At 42.0% G+C, this 15,916-nt stretch overlaps 2 protein-coding genes across 10 annotated transcripts in view; one reads left to right on the top strand and one right to left on the bottom strand.

Moving 5' to 3' along the window:
* The window catches only part of TM6SF1 (transmembrane 6 superfamily member 1), an 83,376-nt gene that overhangs the window by 35,407 nt on the left and 32,053 nt on the right, over window positions 1–15,916 (top strand). For 4 of the 8 annotated variants that reach the window (XM_057303820.1, XM_057303821.1, XM_057303819.1 and 1 more), the window contains 3 exons: window positions 1,308–1,400; window positions 1,588–1,707; window positions 11,981–12,098. In XM_057303820.1, coding sequence (XP_057159803.1) covers window positions 1,308–1,400; window positions 1,588–1,707; window positions 11,981–12,098 — 331 coding nt within the window. Of the gene's footprint in view, window positions 1–1,307; window positions 1,401–1,587; window positions 1,708–8,888; window positions 9,788–11,980; window positions 12,099–12,942; window positions 15,352–15,916 lie in introns of those variants that run through there. The other 4 variants (XM_057303822.1, XM_026510559.4, XM_044388443.3 and 1 more) reach the window with 3 other exon arrangements.
* The window catches only part of HDGFL3 (HDGF like 3), a 78,279-nt gene continuing 69,263 nt past the window's right edge, over window positions 6,901–15,916 (bottom strand). For both annotated transcript variants that reach the window (XM_048220480.2, XM_026510565.4), the window contains one exon: window positions 6,901–11,715. In XM_048220480.2, the coding sequence (XP_048076437.1) occupies window positions 11,526–11,715 (190 nt within the window). In that variant the 3' untranslated portion in view covers window positions 6,901–11,525. The remainder of the gene's footprint in view (window positions 11,716–15,916) is intronic.

The following is a 15,916-nucleotide window of genomic DNA, read 5'->3' on the forward strand; positions in this document are numbered from 1 at the left end:
TATTCTTAGTGGAAACAAATTTCCATGGTCAGAATAATATGGGTAATTACATTCAGCGTCAGTGACAATCAGTTCTCAGCCTGCTGGCCTGCACAGCAGCTGGGGAGCTGAGTGGCAAGTGTGAGCCGATGTAGCTGACTCACTGTCTTGGGGTCCTTGAACCATATTCTCTGTGCCGCTGGCTGGGTTCAGCTCAAGAAGCCGTCTTAAGGGCGGTCTCTATCAGGAGATCATCAGAAATTTCCTGGAGTCGAGTCAGCTAATAGGAGGCATGGCACAGGGAAGGGAGGTGAAGGAGAAGGCAGGGCCGTAGGCTTTGCTCAGAGCACAGAGCAGTAAAACTGTTTTTTTTTTTCCTTAAGTAAGCTCCATGCTCAACATAGGGCTTGAATCCATGACCCCGAGATCAACGGTTGCACATGCTACCGACTGAGCCAGCCCCAGGCATCCTTAAAACTGTTCTTTGGTTAGTTTGCTCTAATTCCCAAAGCTAAAAGAACAGTAGCAACAAAAATGAACCCCAGCTGTATTCTTGCACGGCCGTATCCACGCCTCTGTGCACGAGAAAGATGTGTGCATGTGGGTGGGACTTTTGCAGATGGGTTTTTAAGTTTGGGCCCATTTTTACCAGCTCTGCCACTGGCCCGTGTTCATAGATGTTATCTAGGCCGGACAACATTCATGGCCAAAGACATGAGGAGTGATGCAGGAGGGAGGTGACTCAGAGGGGACCTGGTTATGTGCCAGAGAGACTGGGTCTCTTCTGTGGCCAAGAGTCTGCTGTGACTAACTCTGCTCTGCTCCCTTTCAAAGTAGACACAGGACGAGGCTTCACACAGGAGGGCCCTGCTTTCAAATCACCCTTTACTGCCCCCAAAGGCCATGTGCTCTGTGAGGCACTGGAGAGAGGGGGTGGCTGTTTTTTAAATTCTGCAAAGCACAGTAAGATGAATTTGGTCCAGGAATGTCCTTTTCTTCCTGCAGAGAACAGCTGGCTAGTTATTTATTCCCAGGAAAAGTGAAACTGGTAATCGAGCGCGAGCTGTGTTTTGGCCGGTGGGAGTCTTTACAGGCGCCCGAGAATAGAGCATTAGTTATTCTGTTCCTCTATTAACGTCTTCATCTCCTTCGAATGGATCTGTAGAGTAGTTCTGTTCTTTCCCTTCTACTGATGAGCTTCTACAATTCACAGTTTTTGTTAAATAGCAAAACAGCTTGGGGCTGAACCTGGAACATTTAGCCCTCTCAGCAAACGCTGAGAATCAGATGTGATGGTAACTTTATAATGAGTTCGTTTTTGTTCTCAGATTGCTTTGGATTGCCCGGCGGAGCTCTGCCGACTATATACGCAATTTCAAGAGCCCTACCTAAAGGATCCCGCCGCTTATCCTAAAATCCAGGTCAAGTAGTTATGAAGCCTATGGTCTTTCTAAAGTTAATGTTCGTTCTTTAAGAATGGGGACATGTGGACTCACGTAGGAACGGGAGTTAATAGTCTCAGAGATAAAAAATGTTCATCTTTGTGCTTTTCGTCAGGCCAGGCTGACTGAGAAGTTGCTGACGATGTTATTTCTCTGTTCCATACAGATGCTGGCGTATCTGTTCTATTCTGTCCCTTACTTTGTGATTGCGCTTTACGGCTTAGTGGTTCCTGGATGCTCCTGGATGCCTGACATAACACTGATGCATGCCGGAGGTCTAGCGCAGGTACCAAACATACGCTCTGTTCAGCACGTCCGCTGGGGATCTGGCTGTCATTGTCGAGAACCTGAGAAACATATCTGCTTGGTGTTTAAGGGTGGGAAGCAGGTCCTAGACTCGTCCCCTTTTGTTCTCCAGTTCTTTGGGAGACATTCCTACGTATGCATTTTATTCAGATTTTGCAATAACTACGTGGCAGGTGTGCCATCCAGTTGTACAGGTGAGGAAGCAGAGGTTCAGTGAGGTTAACGATCTGTCCCAGGTCACACACCCAGCAAGGGGCACCGCTAGTTTTCGGTGCTGTTTTCCAGTCTCTGAACGCCATGGCTACTGAACAATTGAGAGCCGTTATCTTTGAGATGTCTACCTCACACCGAAGGTGTCAGAATTCTGTTGTGCTACACTGCACTGAGCCAGGGAAACTGGATTTGAGAACATTCTGCTCCCAGTCACGCCATTCCTTCCCCCTGCTACTCAGTCAAGTCCCTGGCCTCGAGCAGGTGTTCAGTGAATGCTTACTTCATTGAACTGGAAATAAAATTATCTATGGAAGTGTATTATTACTCAAAGTACATTTTTACAAGGTAACAGTTAGCAAGACAAACTGATCTTATGAACAAGGAAGAAAATTATTAAGTAATTTTATCTTTCCCCCCTTCTCACTATAAATAAAAAAAACAACAAATGAATCCATCTGGTAAAATCATTCTCTTGCATCTTGCTCTTTTCGAGCAGGCCCAAGAGTGAGGCTTATCTGGAAACTGTCAGCACGTACAGTTAGTGACAGTCCTGGTACAGGAGCTGGGATGGCAGAACAGCACTCCAGCGTTCACAGGCTGGAAAAACAGCTACAGTATTCATGGGTTAATACTTTGGGCTAAATCCTTCCAGTCTGAGGTGATTCTCAATTACGGAATTAGAATATCAATCAAAAAAGTTGGTACAGCATCCATAGGAAGGGTTCCTCCTCTTTCCTTGAAGGACTTCAGAGGGAAGAGAACTAATATCTACCCTCTTTGCAGACCTCTGAATAGCCGATTCCTTAGGCCATGGTTTTGGGTCTTTATTTCCCTATCTTTCAACACCAACTATAAGCTGACTTCCAATTTTCTATCTTTAGGCCAGGCTGTTCCCAGACTCCTAGACCTAATCCCAAACTCAACCTTTTCACTTGGCTGTCTTGGAGTTAGTGTCTAAAACAGGACTCCTGGCATTCCCTACACCTTACCCCCCATTTTCCCCATCCCTGCAAACAGCCCTTCCCCTTCCCTCACCCCTACATCTAGCCCGTCACGAGGTATAGTTAGTTCTGTCTCCAGGGCAAGCCGCAAACCCACCGCTTACAGCTCATCGCCCTACAGTGGTCCGAGCCCTCATCTCCTTACTTCATGGGAGGCAAAGCAGGCTGTGTTCTACTTACTTATCTGCGTAAGGATAGGCTGTGTGCTCTGCTGGAGTAGCAAATACTCAGTGGCTTAACACAATAAAGTCTTCTTTCTTGCTTGGACAAAGATCATGTGGGATATTTTCAAGAGCCAGGCCTGGCACCAACCCAACTGCAAGGGAAGCAGATACATGTGGTCTTCCTGTGTGCCCCGGAAGAAACAGTATGATGAACACAGCATTATCCCTGCAGTTTTTCTTTTCTTTTTTTTTTTTTTAAAGCCTCACTTAAAGAAAGCGGAGGCTCAGGGCCGCTTGTTACTTGCCTGGGGTCACAGTTACTAAGTGGCAGAATAGGGATCTGGAATCCCGTCTGACCCCAATGCCCACATTCTTCTCCACTGGTATCCCTCTTCTCATGCAGACGTTAGCTACAGTGGAATCCTATGGCGCACAGCCAGACCTTGTGTGGGCGCGGAGGGGGGTGGGAGGAGGTCCTGCCAGTGGGGCCGCGTGCGCTGTGCTAGGCCACAGAAGCATTTAGGAGCTGCAGCGTGCAGCAGGTCACAGGGTAGAGTAAGCCTCGGCTTTTGTTTTACACACCTTATTCTCCTGCACTCCCCAGGACAGAGGGCCTCCCACCAGCCTCTCTTACCAGTCCCTTCCTTAGAGGATTAGCTTGCTCAGAGTTGGACACAGTCATGGTCCCTCTCCATGCCCTGTACCTGGGTCTGCCCTGTAGCGGACCCCGCTGCAGGAACACGGACCATCATCATTGAGGAGGCTTGGGAAGGTCACACCCTGGGGGCCAGGGGGTGCTTGAAGCGACAGCACTAAGACTAACCGGGGACTGTACCTGCTGGTGAGGGCCGGGCTTGCAGACGGGCCCTGTGGCTCCGGCCCGGCGGTTCTGGGAAGGGCAGCGGGGCCAGCAGAGCTCTTGGCAGCAGCAGTGGCGGCTTCAGCCAGACCCTAGGCCTCGTGGGCACCCTTGGCTCATCCACCACTGCCCAGCTTGACAAGGTAGCTGGAGGCTACAGACTAGACCCTGCAAATGTCAGGAGGGGGTTTCTCCCAACCAAGGAGAATGGTGTCATCTGAGAACCGTGTGCCTGACAGTCCCATGACTCTGGGCCGGGCCTTAGTACCTACATACTCAGAGTGGTTAGCGTAAGGAAAAGTTACAGATCACACTGGAACCAAAGTGCCCAAGATGAGAACGTTGGATTCCAGTTATGTGACTGGTTTTCTACCTAGCCAATACTTGCTTATGAAATGAATTCTCATCTTGGGAGGGCACCTGGCACATTCATCACAGAAAACACCCTCTACAACCCGACGCACATCCCTCGCCTGATCAAACTGCCATTCCTCATTTAGAAGCTTTATGCACAACCCCACTAACTTTATCCAAGTTTGCATTGCTTGAAAGGCCTAGTGGACTCCTAAGACTACGTGATTTAATAAGAAAAAAAAATCTTTGAAAAATTTCTATATCAATACAAGTCAGTGGAAAAACATGTTAAATCCTTACTGGGTCCCTGGTTTCAGATCATGTAGGATAAATCTGCTGTCTTCAGAAATCAAAAACATCAATCAAAAAGTAAAAAATAAAATCAAATAAAACGAGGACACATTTTACACCCAAAAGCCAGTGGGGACTTATTCATAACTCGTGTCTTTTCATATAAAATTCTTATCGGATTAAAGTTGCAAGTCTAGTTTGACAAGTATTCCAAGCTGCTTAGATCCACTTATTATTAGTACTTTCTAGCAACTGAAGAATTTTTCTCTGCTAAAATATAACTGAAAATTAGAAGAAAATCTAGTCAATATGGTGAAGAGCATGAGCTCTGGAGGGACTAGTTCCTATCTCAGCCTGTCACTGATGAGCTCGTGACCTTGGCCACCTTGGATTCCTCTTCTGTGAAAGTTAGGATAATAGAGGAGCTTTCTCATAAAGCTGCTGGGAGAGGGTTAAGTGAGGGAATATATAGAAAAGGCTTAGAACAGTGCCTGGCACACAACACACTGTGGATCTCTGCTGCTGTTCTTGTTACTGGTTTAAAATTCCCAAGAGGAGTCTAGACAGGAAGTGCCTTGTGTTGCTCAGGATTCATTCACCTGAAGCCACGTATAACAGATGTTATTACCTAAAGATCAGAGACTGGGAGAGAGCTTTGGGACAGACTCACAGTGGGTTTGGCAGGGAGCCTGCCGCCCATCCAGTAACACCCACAGCCCTGGAAGCAGGAACAGTCCCCCTTGGGTCAGGCAACGCCCCTTCCCACTCACTGCTTGGACTCGCCTACTCCCTGGCTACGGAGGGTGCTCTGTACTTTCTCACAAAAGGGTCTGGAAGCTTATCTGTGGGTAATTTGGTTGTAGAGTTGACTCTACTGGAGGCGAATTTTATGTTTTTTCCTTATGAAAGCTTTAGGAAGTACCTGAGAGATTTTGGAAGACCATGGATAATTGGGATACTAATGTAAATCCTATTTTAATAGTTTGCTTCAAGTGTAATTCATCAGTAAACATCTTTATTTAGTATTAAGATTAGACTTTGGGTTTAACGTCTTCACATGATTATGCTTTTGTGGAGACAGACCATCTTCAAATTGTCTAAAGGTCAAGAAGGGGATCTAAAAACAAAGAGCTCACCTGTGTTCTGAACAAAAGTAGAATGCCAGATGACAACAGGTGATTCTTTTGGCTCTGTCCTAAGCACTCCACAAAGATCAACTCATTGAACCGGCACAGCAATCCCTATGAGGTAGGCTCCATTATTATCCTACTTTTATAGATGAGGAAGCCAAAAAGGTTACATACCTAACCCAAGGTCATACTGCCGGTGGAGCTGGGATCTGACACTGGCCGTCTGGTTCCAGATGCAGTGTTCTTAACGCCTGGACTGTGCTGCTCAGAGAACCCTAAAAAATGACACAGTTCTGGATTAACTACTTGTATTGGCCAAAGAGCCTGACTGTTGTCCCAACGTTCACATTAGTTTTGGCCTATGATACTTATGTGGACACATGATACTCTTCCAGCTTTTCTTTCTGGAACCAAGATCGTGATTTTTAGTCATTCTTTCCATATTGTCTCTCAATATAAGAAAAGGGAGCTATTAAAGTTTAACTGTTCTTTGGTTTTTTTTTTTTTTGGCCTCATTTTCCATACTAATCATCGATTTAAAAAAATCAAAGCGTATCTTTTAAATTTACTTGAGGTGAAAGCTGATTTAGAATGGCAAGGAAAGAATTAGGGGCCTCCAACGTCACATCACTGAAATTGGCAGAGATTCCTGGGCTCAAGTTGTACCTATGATCCTGGGTGATGGTCCAGCAGTACTGAGCCCAGAGCCATCAGATGCCAGCCTGGGTGCCAGGCTGAGGTCTCGGCCCTGCCCTCGGCGGGCCTCGTGTGCTGGGGGGAGCATCACGCAGGACACACTGTGCAGGCTCTTAGCAGCTATGTGCTTGGGGAGGGAACCGTTCTCAAGGGAGACAGAGGGTTTCCTGAAACTTGAGAACTCTGGAAATGGGACACAGCAGACATAGGGAGGAAGCAGTGGTTGGGTGCTTACCCAGCGGGAGGTGTGACCACGGTAAACACACCTGTCAGAGCTGCAGGCAGTGTCAGAAACAGCAGAACACTGGCCTCAGGCTTCTCTCACCCGCAGACACCTCTTTGAGCTAGAAACATAAATCTGTACCCCTCGGTAAATAATTCTAGAGAAGGAAGGCCTACCAAAATAGGTATAAAAATGAGAAATGCTTTGTAGAACCTTTTTGTATTTTGACAGTCACAAGACCATTGTTGTTTAATGTTTATTGAGCTCTAACAATGTGAGAGGCGCCACACAAAACATGAGACACAGTACCTGCCCGGTGGGCTTACAATCTAATCTAAGGACATGATCATTTTGTAGTGTTGCCATGATTTTGCTGTTTTTGAAAATGAGGTATTAACTGCACTGGGGAGTGCAGGAAAAGAGCCTACAGAATCACTGACTTTTTATGCAGGTCTCCCTATGCAAGTAGGCATGATTGCCCGTATTACTTAATCTCTCAAAGTATGGTTGCCTTTTCCCCAAACCTGGTGATTTTTGTCATGTGTACAAGTGTCTATAAAGACAGAGACATCAAACCCACATTTTTGAAGATCAAGGTTCATATCGGGCCTCTAGTCAGAAAACACTGTTATTGAAAAGGGGCCCTAGGGAAAAACAGCAACAGGGGCGAAGCTCCTGGTCAGTGTTCCTAGAACGGCCCAAGAGCGGCTCCTTGGGGCAGCCTCTCCAATGCCCGTTACTCACAAGGTCTTTTGTCTTCAGAGCCTGGAGAGGGAATGTTACCACCTGCTAGGTGCTGTCTGGGCATCTGCCTGGGGGACATGTGTTTGAGGGCAGAGCCCTCACGGAGCCTCATGGATCCCAACCGCAGAGGTGGACACAGTTTCTGTGTTGGTCCTTGGTAACACACCACACTAATTTCTCATCTCCAGAGAGTAGCGGAACTGTATGTGAGGTCCCTAGAACGTATCAGTAATTTGTAAAAATGTAGCCTGTTAAAGTACCTGTCACGGATACAAATCCGTACACACGCCACCGCCACCGATGAAAGCTTGTCCTTTTCTTCTCATGGTAAAGTCAAGTGCTAAGGAACACTTTTATCTGTTAACCATTTAACAGAATAAACTGATTTCATACGGAAGGAAGTGTAAGGTAAATTATACGTGTTTAAAGCAAATTACTTAGCTTTCATTCTTATTATTCTGTGACTTCTTTAGGTTATAAAGCTTCTCTCTTCACTTTGATCCTAATGAACTAATAATTCATCACTTGTTATATTTAGATTTCCAATCCTTTATTCACATATAGCTTAGATTTCAGTAAGATATGAAAACGCAGACTCCAGGGTTGCATTTTGTAACAATACGAGAATCCTGAGGAAATCCTCACACAGAAGCCTTTTCTAATACAGTTTTCCCCTGTGCTTATGAAAAGTATCAAAAAAGATACATTCTGAATGTACGTTATGAACAAGTATATAAGTACAAATGGCAAGCTCTAGCCTCAGGTTATGCTGACAAGCTGTACTTCTAAATAAATCAGAATTTGATTTGAAAAGGTTGCCCGCATGTACATTTACCATTTTATAAAGAGCAACCACAGTCCTACCCCTACCCGAGTTGGCAACAACCTTACTTACAAAACAACCCTTAAAGTATTTTTAAAATTGCATAAAAAACAAATACCTGCAGAAATAAACAAAAAAATATATAATGAAGGGCTTTGAGCTCTTGTTGCAAGGAATAGGTAAAAGACTGATTAATGAAGCTGGGTCCTCGGTGCTTCTCTTTAAATATCTATATTAAAAATATTTTCACTTTCTAAACTCTGTACTTTCATTTTTATTGGAACACATTTAGTTAGCCACAAGTGAGCGCCTGTATAGATCTCCAGAATGCAAATCAGAAAACCAAACCAAACCAAACCAAACCACCACCACCTGAGATTTTATTCAGTTTTTCTTTAAATTGAGCCACTGGCGTTTGGTAAGGGGCACTGGAACCGTGAATCAACAGCCGGCATGATAAAGCCATGCTAAGGAAGGTATGCTTTATTTGAACAGTTAAGACTGGCCCTAAATTCTGTGAAATTAGACTATGGGTTGTTTGAGAGGACTGGTTTTGAGGGCGCAGGAAACATGGTCTGAATGAATCATCCAGAACACATTGTGAATCCAACTGAACACAGAATTCATGCTTACCTCCCCCCCCCTTTTTTTTAAATGCAACAGGCTCAGTTTTCTCACATCGGTGCTTCTCTTCATGCTAGAACTGCTTATGTCTACAGAGTCCCCGAAGAAGCGAAAACCCTTTTTCTAGCATTAAACATAGCGTACGGAGTTCTTCCTCAGCTCTTGGCCTATCGTTGTATCTACAAACCAGAGTTCTTTATAAAAACAAAGGCAGATGAAAAAGTTGAATAAAAATACTATTCCATGTTCCTCCTCTCTAGATCACTGACTTTTGTTATCCTGCTACTGGTATTTTGTCCCATTTCACTCCCTTCCCACAGAGGAATACTTAAGAATACATAAATTCTCGCTCAACACTGTATGTGTGAGCTCTCATATGGTATTGTATGGGTAAATTGTGGGTATATTTTATTTTTTTGAAGGAAAAGTGAAGTTGAGAAACAGTTTGCTTAAACAAATATATTCAAAATTATTTGTGAATAAACTTGACCATCTATTTCAATATTCTGTTTGCACATATTAAATGTAACTGTAAACAATTACAATTTAGCTCCTACAATAGTGAGCATGAAAATGAAACTATTCAAAAGTGAATATGGCCTATGCATATTAAAAAATTCAAAACAGCAAATACTGGAGAGATACTTGTTGCATATAAAGATACATATGCATCATTATTAACCTCAATATAAAAAGCAAATCATCACAATATTTTAAAATGTTATTTGAAAAATGTTTTCCCAAAGAAAGTATACTATTTACTGCTGTTTTAAAAACTGCTTTTAATAAAATTTTTTTGTGAGTCTAAATAGCTAAGGAGGGATTGATAACTTATCATTACCCTTAATGAATACTTGTTTTATTGGTGACTGGAAATATTTCTATTGTATTTCTGTGTATATTTTTAATAAATTTTTTTGGCCTTTTATGAAAACAAATCTTATTAAATTTGAAACATTTTGTATTTTTTTTCAGAAACAGTTTTATAGTTTTTAGGATTTTTATTTTAAAAATCTGTCAGTTACATGTTCCAATTCAAAATGTCATCTACATTCTCCTTATGGTTTAGTGTGAGCAATGAAGAGGACTTTTGGTGAATTAATTAAATTTCATTAATTTAAAATGAAATTAAAACACTCAAAATTAAAAAGTACTTTACAAGGAAAAAGAACTGGACTGGCATCCCTATTATCTTTTAATGGAACTTTTCATACTTGCAATTATGAGTATAGAGAAAAATTAATATTTAAGCGAGAGACACAAACTAAAAATCTAGCTGCCTTCTCAGTGCCCTAGAGGGGTAAGTAGACTGGTGCTTTCATACGCTCGGCTGCCATAACCATCACCATCACCATCACCACCAGCACCATCACCATCCTCAATGGCCCTACTTTTAGAACGTCTCACATTTTCTCTTCACGTTATTTATTAGCTCTTCACCAAAATAAGAAAACAAAAAAAATGGGAGTCCAAATCAATGCACGGATGATGTCAAGGGTGCGAATTTAGGGTCCACTGAGCTGGTAAATATGATCTGAGACATGCAAGCAATCGTGTAGCCATTCCTTTCCCTCCCCCATGTTTACAAAAAAACCTAAAACCCAATGTTCAAAAAAAAAAAAGAAAGAAAAAGAAAACCCTCACCTGCACTTGATTCTATTGTCAACTTGCTGTTAACAATTTTTGCTTTAATATATGAATTACATTAATACCTCACATTACATAGATGAAGCCAAATTACACTAACTTCGTTGTTTACACCTCAAATCTTACTCCCAGTACACATTCCAATAAATTTATTCTGTAAAAACAATACATTTTTTTGTTTTTGATTTTTTTTTTTTACAGTAAACTTTTCAACTACAAACCTTGAATACGCGAAAGATGTTCCAAGGACAAGCATAACAGGATTGATAAAACCCAAACTGACTAAATGTGTTCTCACAATAGAAGCTGGCATAAAAATAAATAAAATTCTCTATTATCACAATAGCAACAATAATGTACACATAATAATGGTTTGTGGATGAATATCGACTATTCTAATTCTAGTTCCAAAAGAAAACAATGGTTCATTTAAAAGTCAATGCAGTGTCTGGTTTCCCATAGGGCTACTGCTGATTCCAGCTTTAAAATGTAAATTATCCACCTTGAGTGATTAGCTCAAATTGTACTGGCATTGGGGAAAAAAATAAATCATTGCCTTTATTTCGGAATAACACAAAAGACTCACTAACTTCACATATAAAAACTGAGTTTGTGTACGTAACTATGAGTTTTGAGAAGTATAAGCTGTCGACTAGCTATTTCTAATACGGAATAGATATTTTACAGTATGATTAAACTTTACACATGGCCTCAAAACTGAAGGACGATTTTAATTTCATCTTCAATATGCCAACATTATGTGTTTAGGAACTGGTTCCTGGGTTCTGTCACAGAGGAAATCCCTTAAGCATTATGTTGAGTGGTCATTTTTTAAAAATGCTACTTTATATTTAATGGAGTGTCTGGTGATAGTGGAGTAAAGGCAGGAGAATGATGAACGTAACTGCCTTGATAAAAGGATCCTAGACATGTATAAGTTTGTGCAAAAATCTTGATAATCCTTAGTGGTTAAGGGCAACTTCATGCAACCAAATAACATGAAATTAAATCAATAACCTTAAAAAAAGGCTAAAATGTCTTTTTTTTCCCCCAAACACAACAGAGAGGAATGTGAATAATGTACATACAAACTGGGGTTCTGTCAATGACAACAAGGAATACGTGTTGGTTCATATCAAATCCAAGATTATTAGACAACCAAATGTATAACCTTCTTGTGGTTTCTCTTAATATGCAGCATTCATTATGGTAGTTAGGTCTGTAAAAAAAAGAAAGAAAACAAGCCTTTAGATGATTTAGGATATTAACAATAAAAACTATCCATACCTATAAAGTATATAATAAGTGGGATTTTCTGAGATTTTAATCTGTCTTGTAGCATTAACAATACTCAGCAAGAACAGCACGTGAGGCTTTGCTTGATACCTATCAGTTCAAAAAGCTAAAGGAGGTGCTAGGGCATCTTTAGTGTTCCATCAAAAAAAAAGGAAACAAAACAATAAACTTTGTCTACTGTCTGGCAGGGACAGAGTGCAGTAGTGTGCACTTGTACAGCTCAGGACAATGTGTATTGCTGGGATAAAGTCAATGGAGAAATTGAGATAATCCATCTTTGGGAGGACTGTGATGTCAGAAAGAAAGGTAAGCTGCTTCAAATTTAAAAAGCACTTGCGATGTATGCAAATTATTCTGTATAATATTTATAACTTAATTACTTGGGACATATGGCTCGAAGAAATACAAGATTTAACAAAATCAAGATGTATGAAAAGAAAGGAAGTCTATATTTCTTTTAAAATTTAGATGGCATCTGTGTGACAAAATATTTCCGTTTCCGAAAAGAATTCTGTTTCAATCTGGTCCTACTTTAAATTGTATCCAGTTACATTTCCTCAGAGGGATGCTGTTTTTGTTTTCTTCATCATTAACCCAAATACATTACTCCCCCCACCCCCATGCTCTCAAGGGATGAATGAAAGAGCGAACTCAGGCCCCATTCTTTTTTCCTAAAACAGCTTTCTTCCATTCTTTCCTTTGCTAAGTGAAAGGACTTGCTTGTGAGCTCATGAGTGCTCGTGCGTGGATATGGTCTCATATACATAGTCCAAATCTGCAGCACACATTATACAGGACCTTCCAATAGGAAAAGTTACTAAACCTCAAGATGGCAGAAATAAATTTCTTTTACAGCCTGCTCTGTTCCTACCAGAATGAGAAAGTCAATTAAAAAAAAAATAATAAAAATCACATTTAAAATCTGTGAACCTGCAAAATGCAGTGACTAGTGACTCCTAATTATTTATTAACACATAAAAATACAAGACAGGATTATAGTCACAGACTTTGGGGGATTTTTCCTCACTTGTGAAGGAGGAAGACACCCATTTAGAGCAATGAAAAATTGTTAACCAAAGAAATTTGTTTAACGATGTCTTTTTATTAATATCAATGTGAACGGCAATAAAATCTGTGTGTACATTGGCAGAACATTCATAGTAACAACTACTCAAACTGTATCGAAGAACATTTCTGGGACAGATGGTCCCACAGCAGCCTCAGAATATAATTAATGCTCCAAACAAGGTGAAGGTGGTACCAGAACATGACCACAACTCTAAGGACATGGGGTCTTTTTTTTGGGTCTTTCAACAAGGTACTGTCAAATGGGTGCTTATAAAAAGTGAATTATAGATCACTTGTCGTACCATCATCACTCTATTTGCGTCTCTGCATCAAAAACTACCTTGCTAGTTCATAATAGTACATATCCTGGACATGGTGCTCGGAGCACGCGCTAGCCTGGAAGTCTCCTCCAAGGAAGCAGCCAGAAGTGGCGCCTTCTGCGCTGGTGGCCTGGTGGCCGTGCTCCGGGCCTGCCGCCCTCCATCAGATAATGGCGGACTCATGCAAGCACATTCCCCCCTGAGGCACAGGAAGAGGCTGTGGGTGCACGCAGAGCTGAAGGATACCCAGAACACAGCAGAAGTTATGAGACAGAAGTCACAGGATCTTTTCATGGAGCACCACTGTCACTTGACAAAATGATGACAGATAAACTATGGTTATTCAAACGCTTTCTCAAAAATAAGCGAAACGAGCCTGTTACCATCAAGGAGGACAACTGGTAGCATTTGTTGTCAATGACAAAGTTTGAGCTTTTAAGTGAAACTTAGAATTCTGGAAAACTTAATCCTCCACGATCAAAACTTCCTAATAAGGACTTTTCTGACACAATATACCTGATACGTGAAAATGTGATTAAAAATACTTGATAATGAAATACCTGGAAGACCCAAATTACTCATGGAACCCATATTTTCCAAATGGGTAAAAGTTATTCAAATGGCAGACAGTCCAATGGACTCTATTAACAGAATACACAAAGTTCAGAGTTCACACTGCAACTAACCCTTTAGAAACGACCACTTACACAGAGCTAGTGTAGTATCAAAGAACATTCGCGATGATCTGAAGAAACTATTAAAATACTTGTATCTCCACTTTCCAACTACATATCTATGTGAGGCCACATTTTCTTCGCACCCCTCAACCAAACAACATATCGCCAGAAACTGAACACAGAAGCAGACAGGAGAGAACCCTGATGTCTTCTATTAAGCCAGACATTAAAGAAATTTTTTAAAATGCAAAACATTATGGGGTGCCTGGCTCACTTTCAGTAGAGTGTGTGACTCTTTGATCTCAGGGTCATGAGCTCGAGCCCCATGCTGGGTGTAGAGGTTGCTAAAAAATAAATGAAAACTTAAAAAAAAAAAAAAAGTAAAGCAATGTCATTTTTCTCAAAACAAAGCATTTTTGGAAAAATGTAGTTATTTTGTATAAAAATGTGTTATGTAAATGAGTACTGTTTTACAACAAATTAATAAATATCTTAAAGTTAGTTTTTATTCCTAATTAAATAAATATCCACAGGTGTCACAAAAGCTCTTTGGGGCCCTCAATAAGTTATAAGAGTATTAAAGGGGTGCTGAGACCAAAAAGTTTAATGAACCACACTGGCTTAGAAGATACAAGAGTACATGGTTAGAAGTGAGGCTGGACAGATAAACTGGGATCAGAGTATGAAGGCCACTGCATGCTGAAGTAAGGAGCCTGGACTTGATCTTGAGGGCAATGGGGAGACATAAGGACGTAGCCCCATACTACAGAAAGAAAATAGGTCAGCCTCGGAAGAATAAAAGCATGGACACTGCTTAGCAGTTATAGCGAACCCAGTGGCTGTCCTCCCAGTATTTCTTCTATCCTCTGCTCCTCCCTGCTATTATCTGTGGCCTTGTGGTTTGGGGACTTGACTCCAGCTCCAGGACCACTGACTGGTCCAAGCCAGTTTTAATCTCTTTGTTATCAGTGGTTGGTTCAGGGATGGGCAACTCTCTGACGCTGTCTCCAGGGATCCCTGCCTCCTACTAGTCATAACATTGTGTAATGCCCTCCCCTTGAGTGTGGGCTGGACCTTGTGACTTGCTTCTATTGATCGGATGAGGAAAAAGTGATGGGAATGTCACTTCTGAGATTAGATTATGAAGGACTGGCTTCCGTCTTGCTAGCGCACGCGCGCGCTCCCTCTCTCTCTCTCTCTGTCTCTCTCTCTCTCTCTCGCTGAGGAAGACAGCTGCCATGGTGGAGAGGCTCACGTGTCAAGGAACCTAAGGGGCCTCTGGCCAAAGTTAGTGAGGAACTAAATCCTGCCAACAACTACTAAGTGAGCTTGGAAGAGGACCAACACCCAGCTGAGCTTCAAAATGATTTGAGCCCCTGCTAACACCTTAATAGCAGCTTTGGAGAGAACCAGAGATGGAGGACTCCACAAGTTATGCCTGTCTGGATTCCTGATCCAAGGAAAATGCCAGATAATAAATGCTGTTTTAAGCCACTATGTCTTGAGGTAATTTGTTACATGGCAATAAACAATACAGCAGGCCCAAGCCAATCAGTGCACAGTATTCCTGTCATAAAGATTAGTAACCCCTACTTCATAGCCCCATGAATCAAGACGGGAAGCTCCAAGTGTTCTGAAGCCTGCCCTTTTCTGCCTCATGCTTTGAACTGTCAGGAATGAGGATGTTGTTAGAGAGCCTCTGGAAGTCAAGGGGGCCCCAGAACTCTGTGGGTTTCTTTCTCATAAGAACGTCTTCTCTCCTTCCCTCACCAATACTCACAACCTCAACCCATCTGCCTCGAAATTATCAAGCCTTTTATCCTTATGGCCTTATACTGACTGCAGTTACCACAGACGGGCTCCTGAGCATCTGTCACCTTCTAGATTCTCACCTCCAGTCAGCTTTGTCCATGTGAGCTTATGACTTCATCTCTTAAACTCTCCTACCCCCACCTAGATTCCTTGATCCTTCAACTAGGCCCCTAGGAAATCACAGTCAGCCACTAGCAAATCTCCCATATTCCCAACCTGCATTTCTTGGATATTCTGCCCCCTAACT

The sequence above is a fragment of the Ursus arctos genome, unplaced genomic scaffold (genome assembly GCF_023065955.2).
Source record: "Ursus arctos isolate Adak ecotype North America unplaced genomic scaffold, UrsArc2.0 scaffold_28, whole genome shotgun sequence".
Classification (NCBI taxonomy): domain Eukaryota; kingdom Metazoa; phylum Chordata; class Mammalia; order Carnivora; family Ursidae; genus Ursus; species Ursus arctos.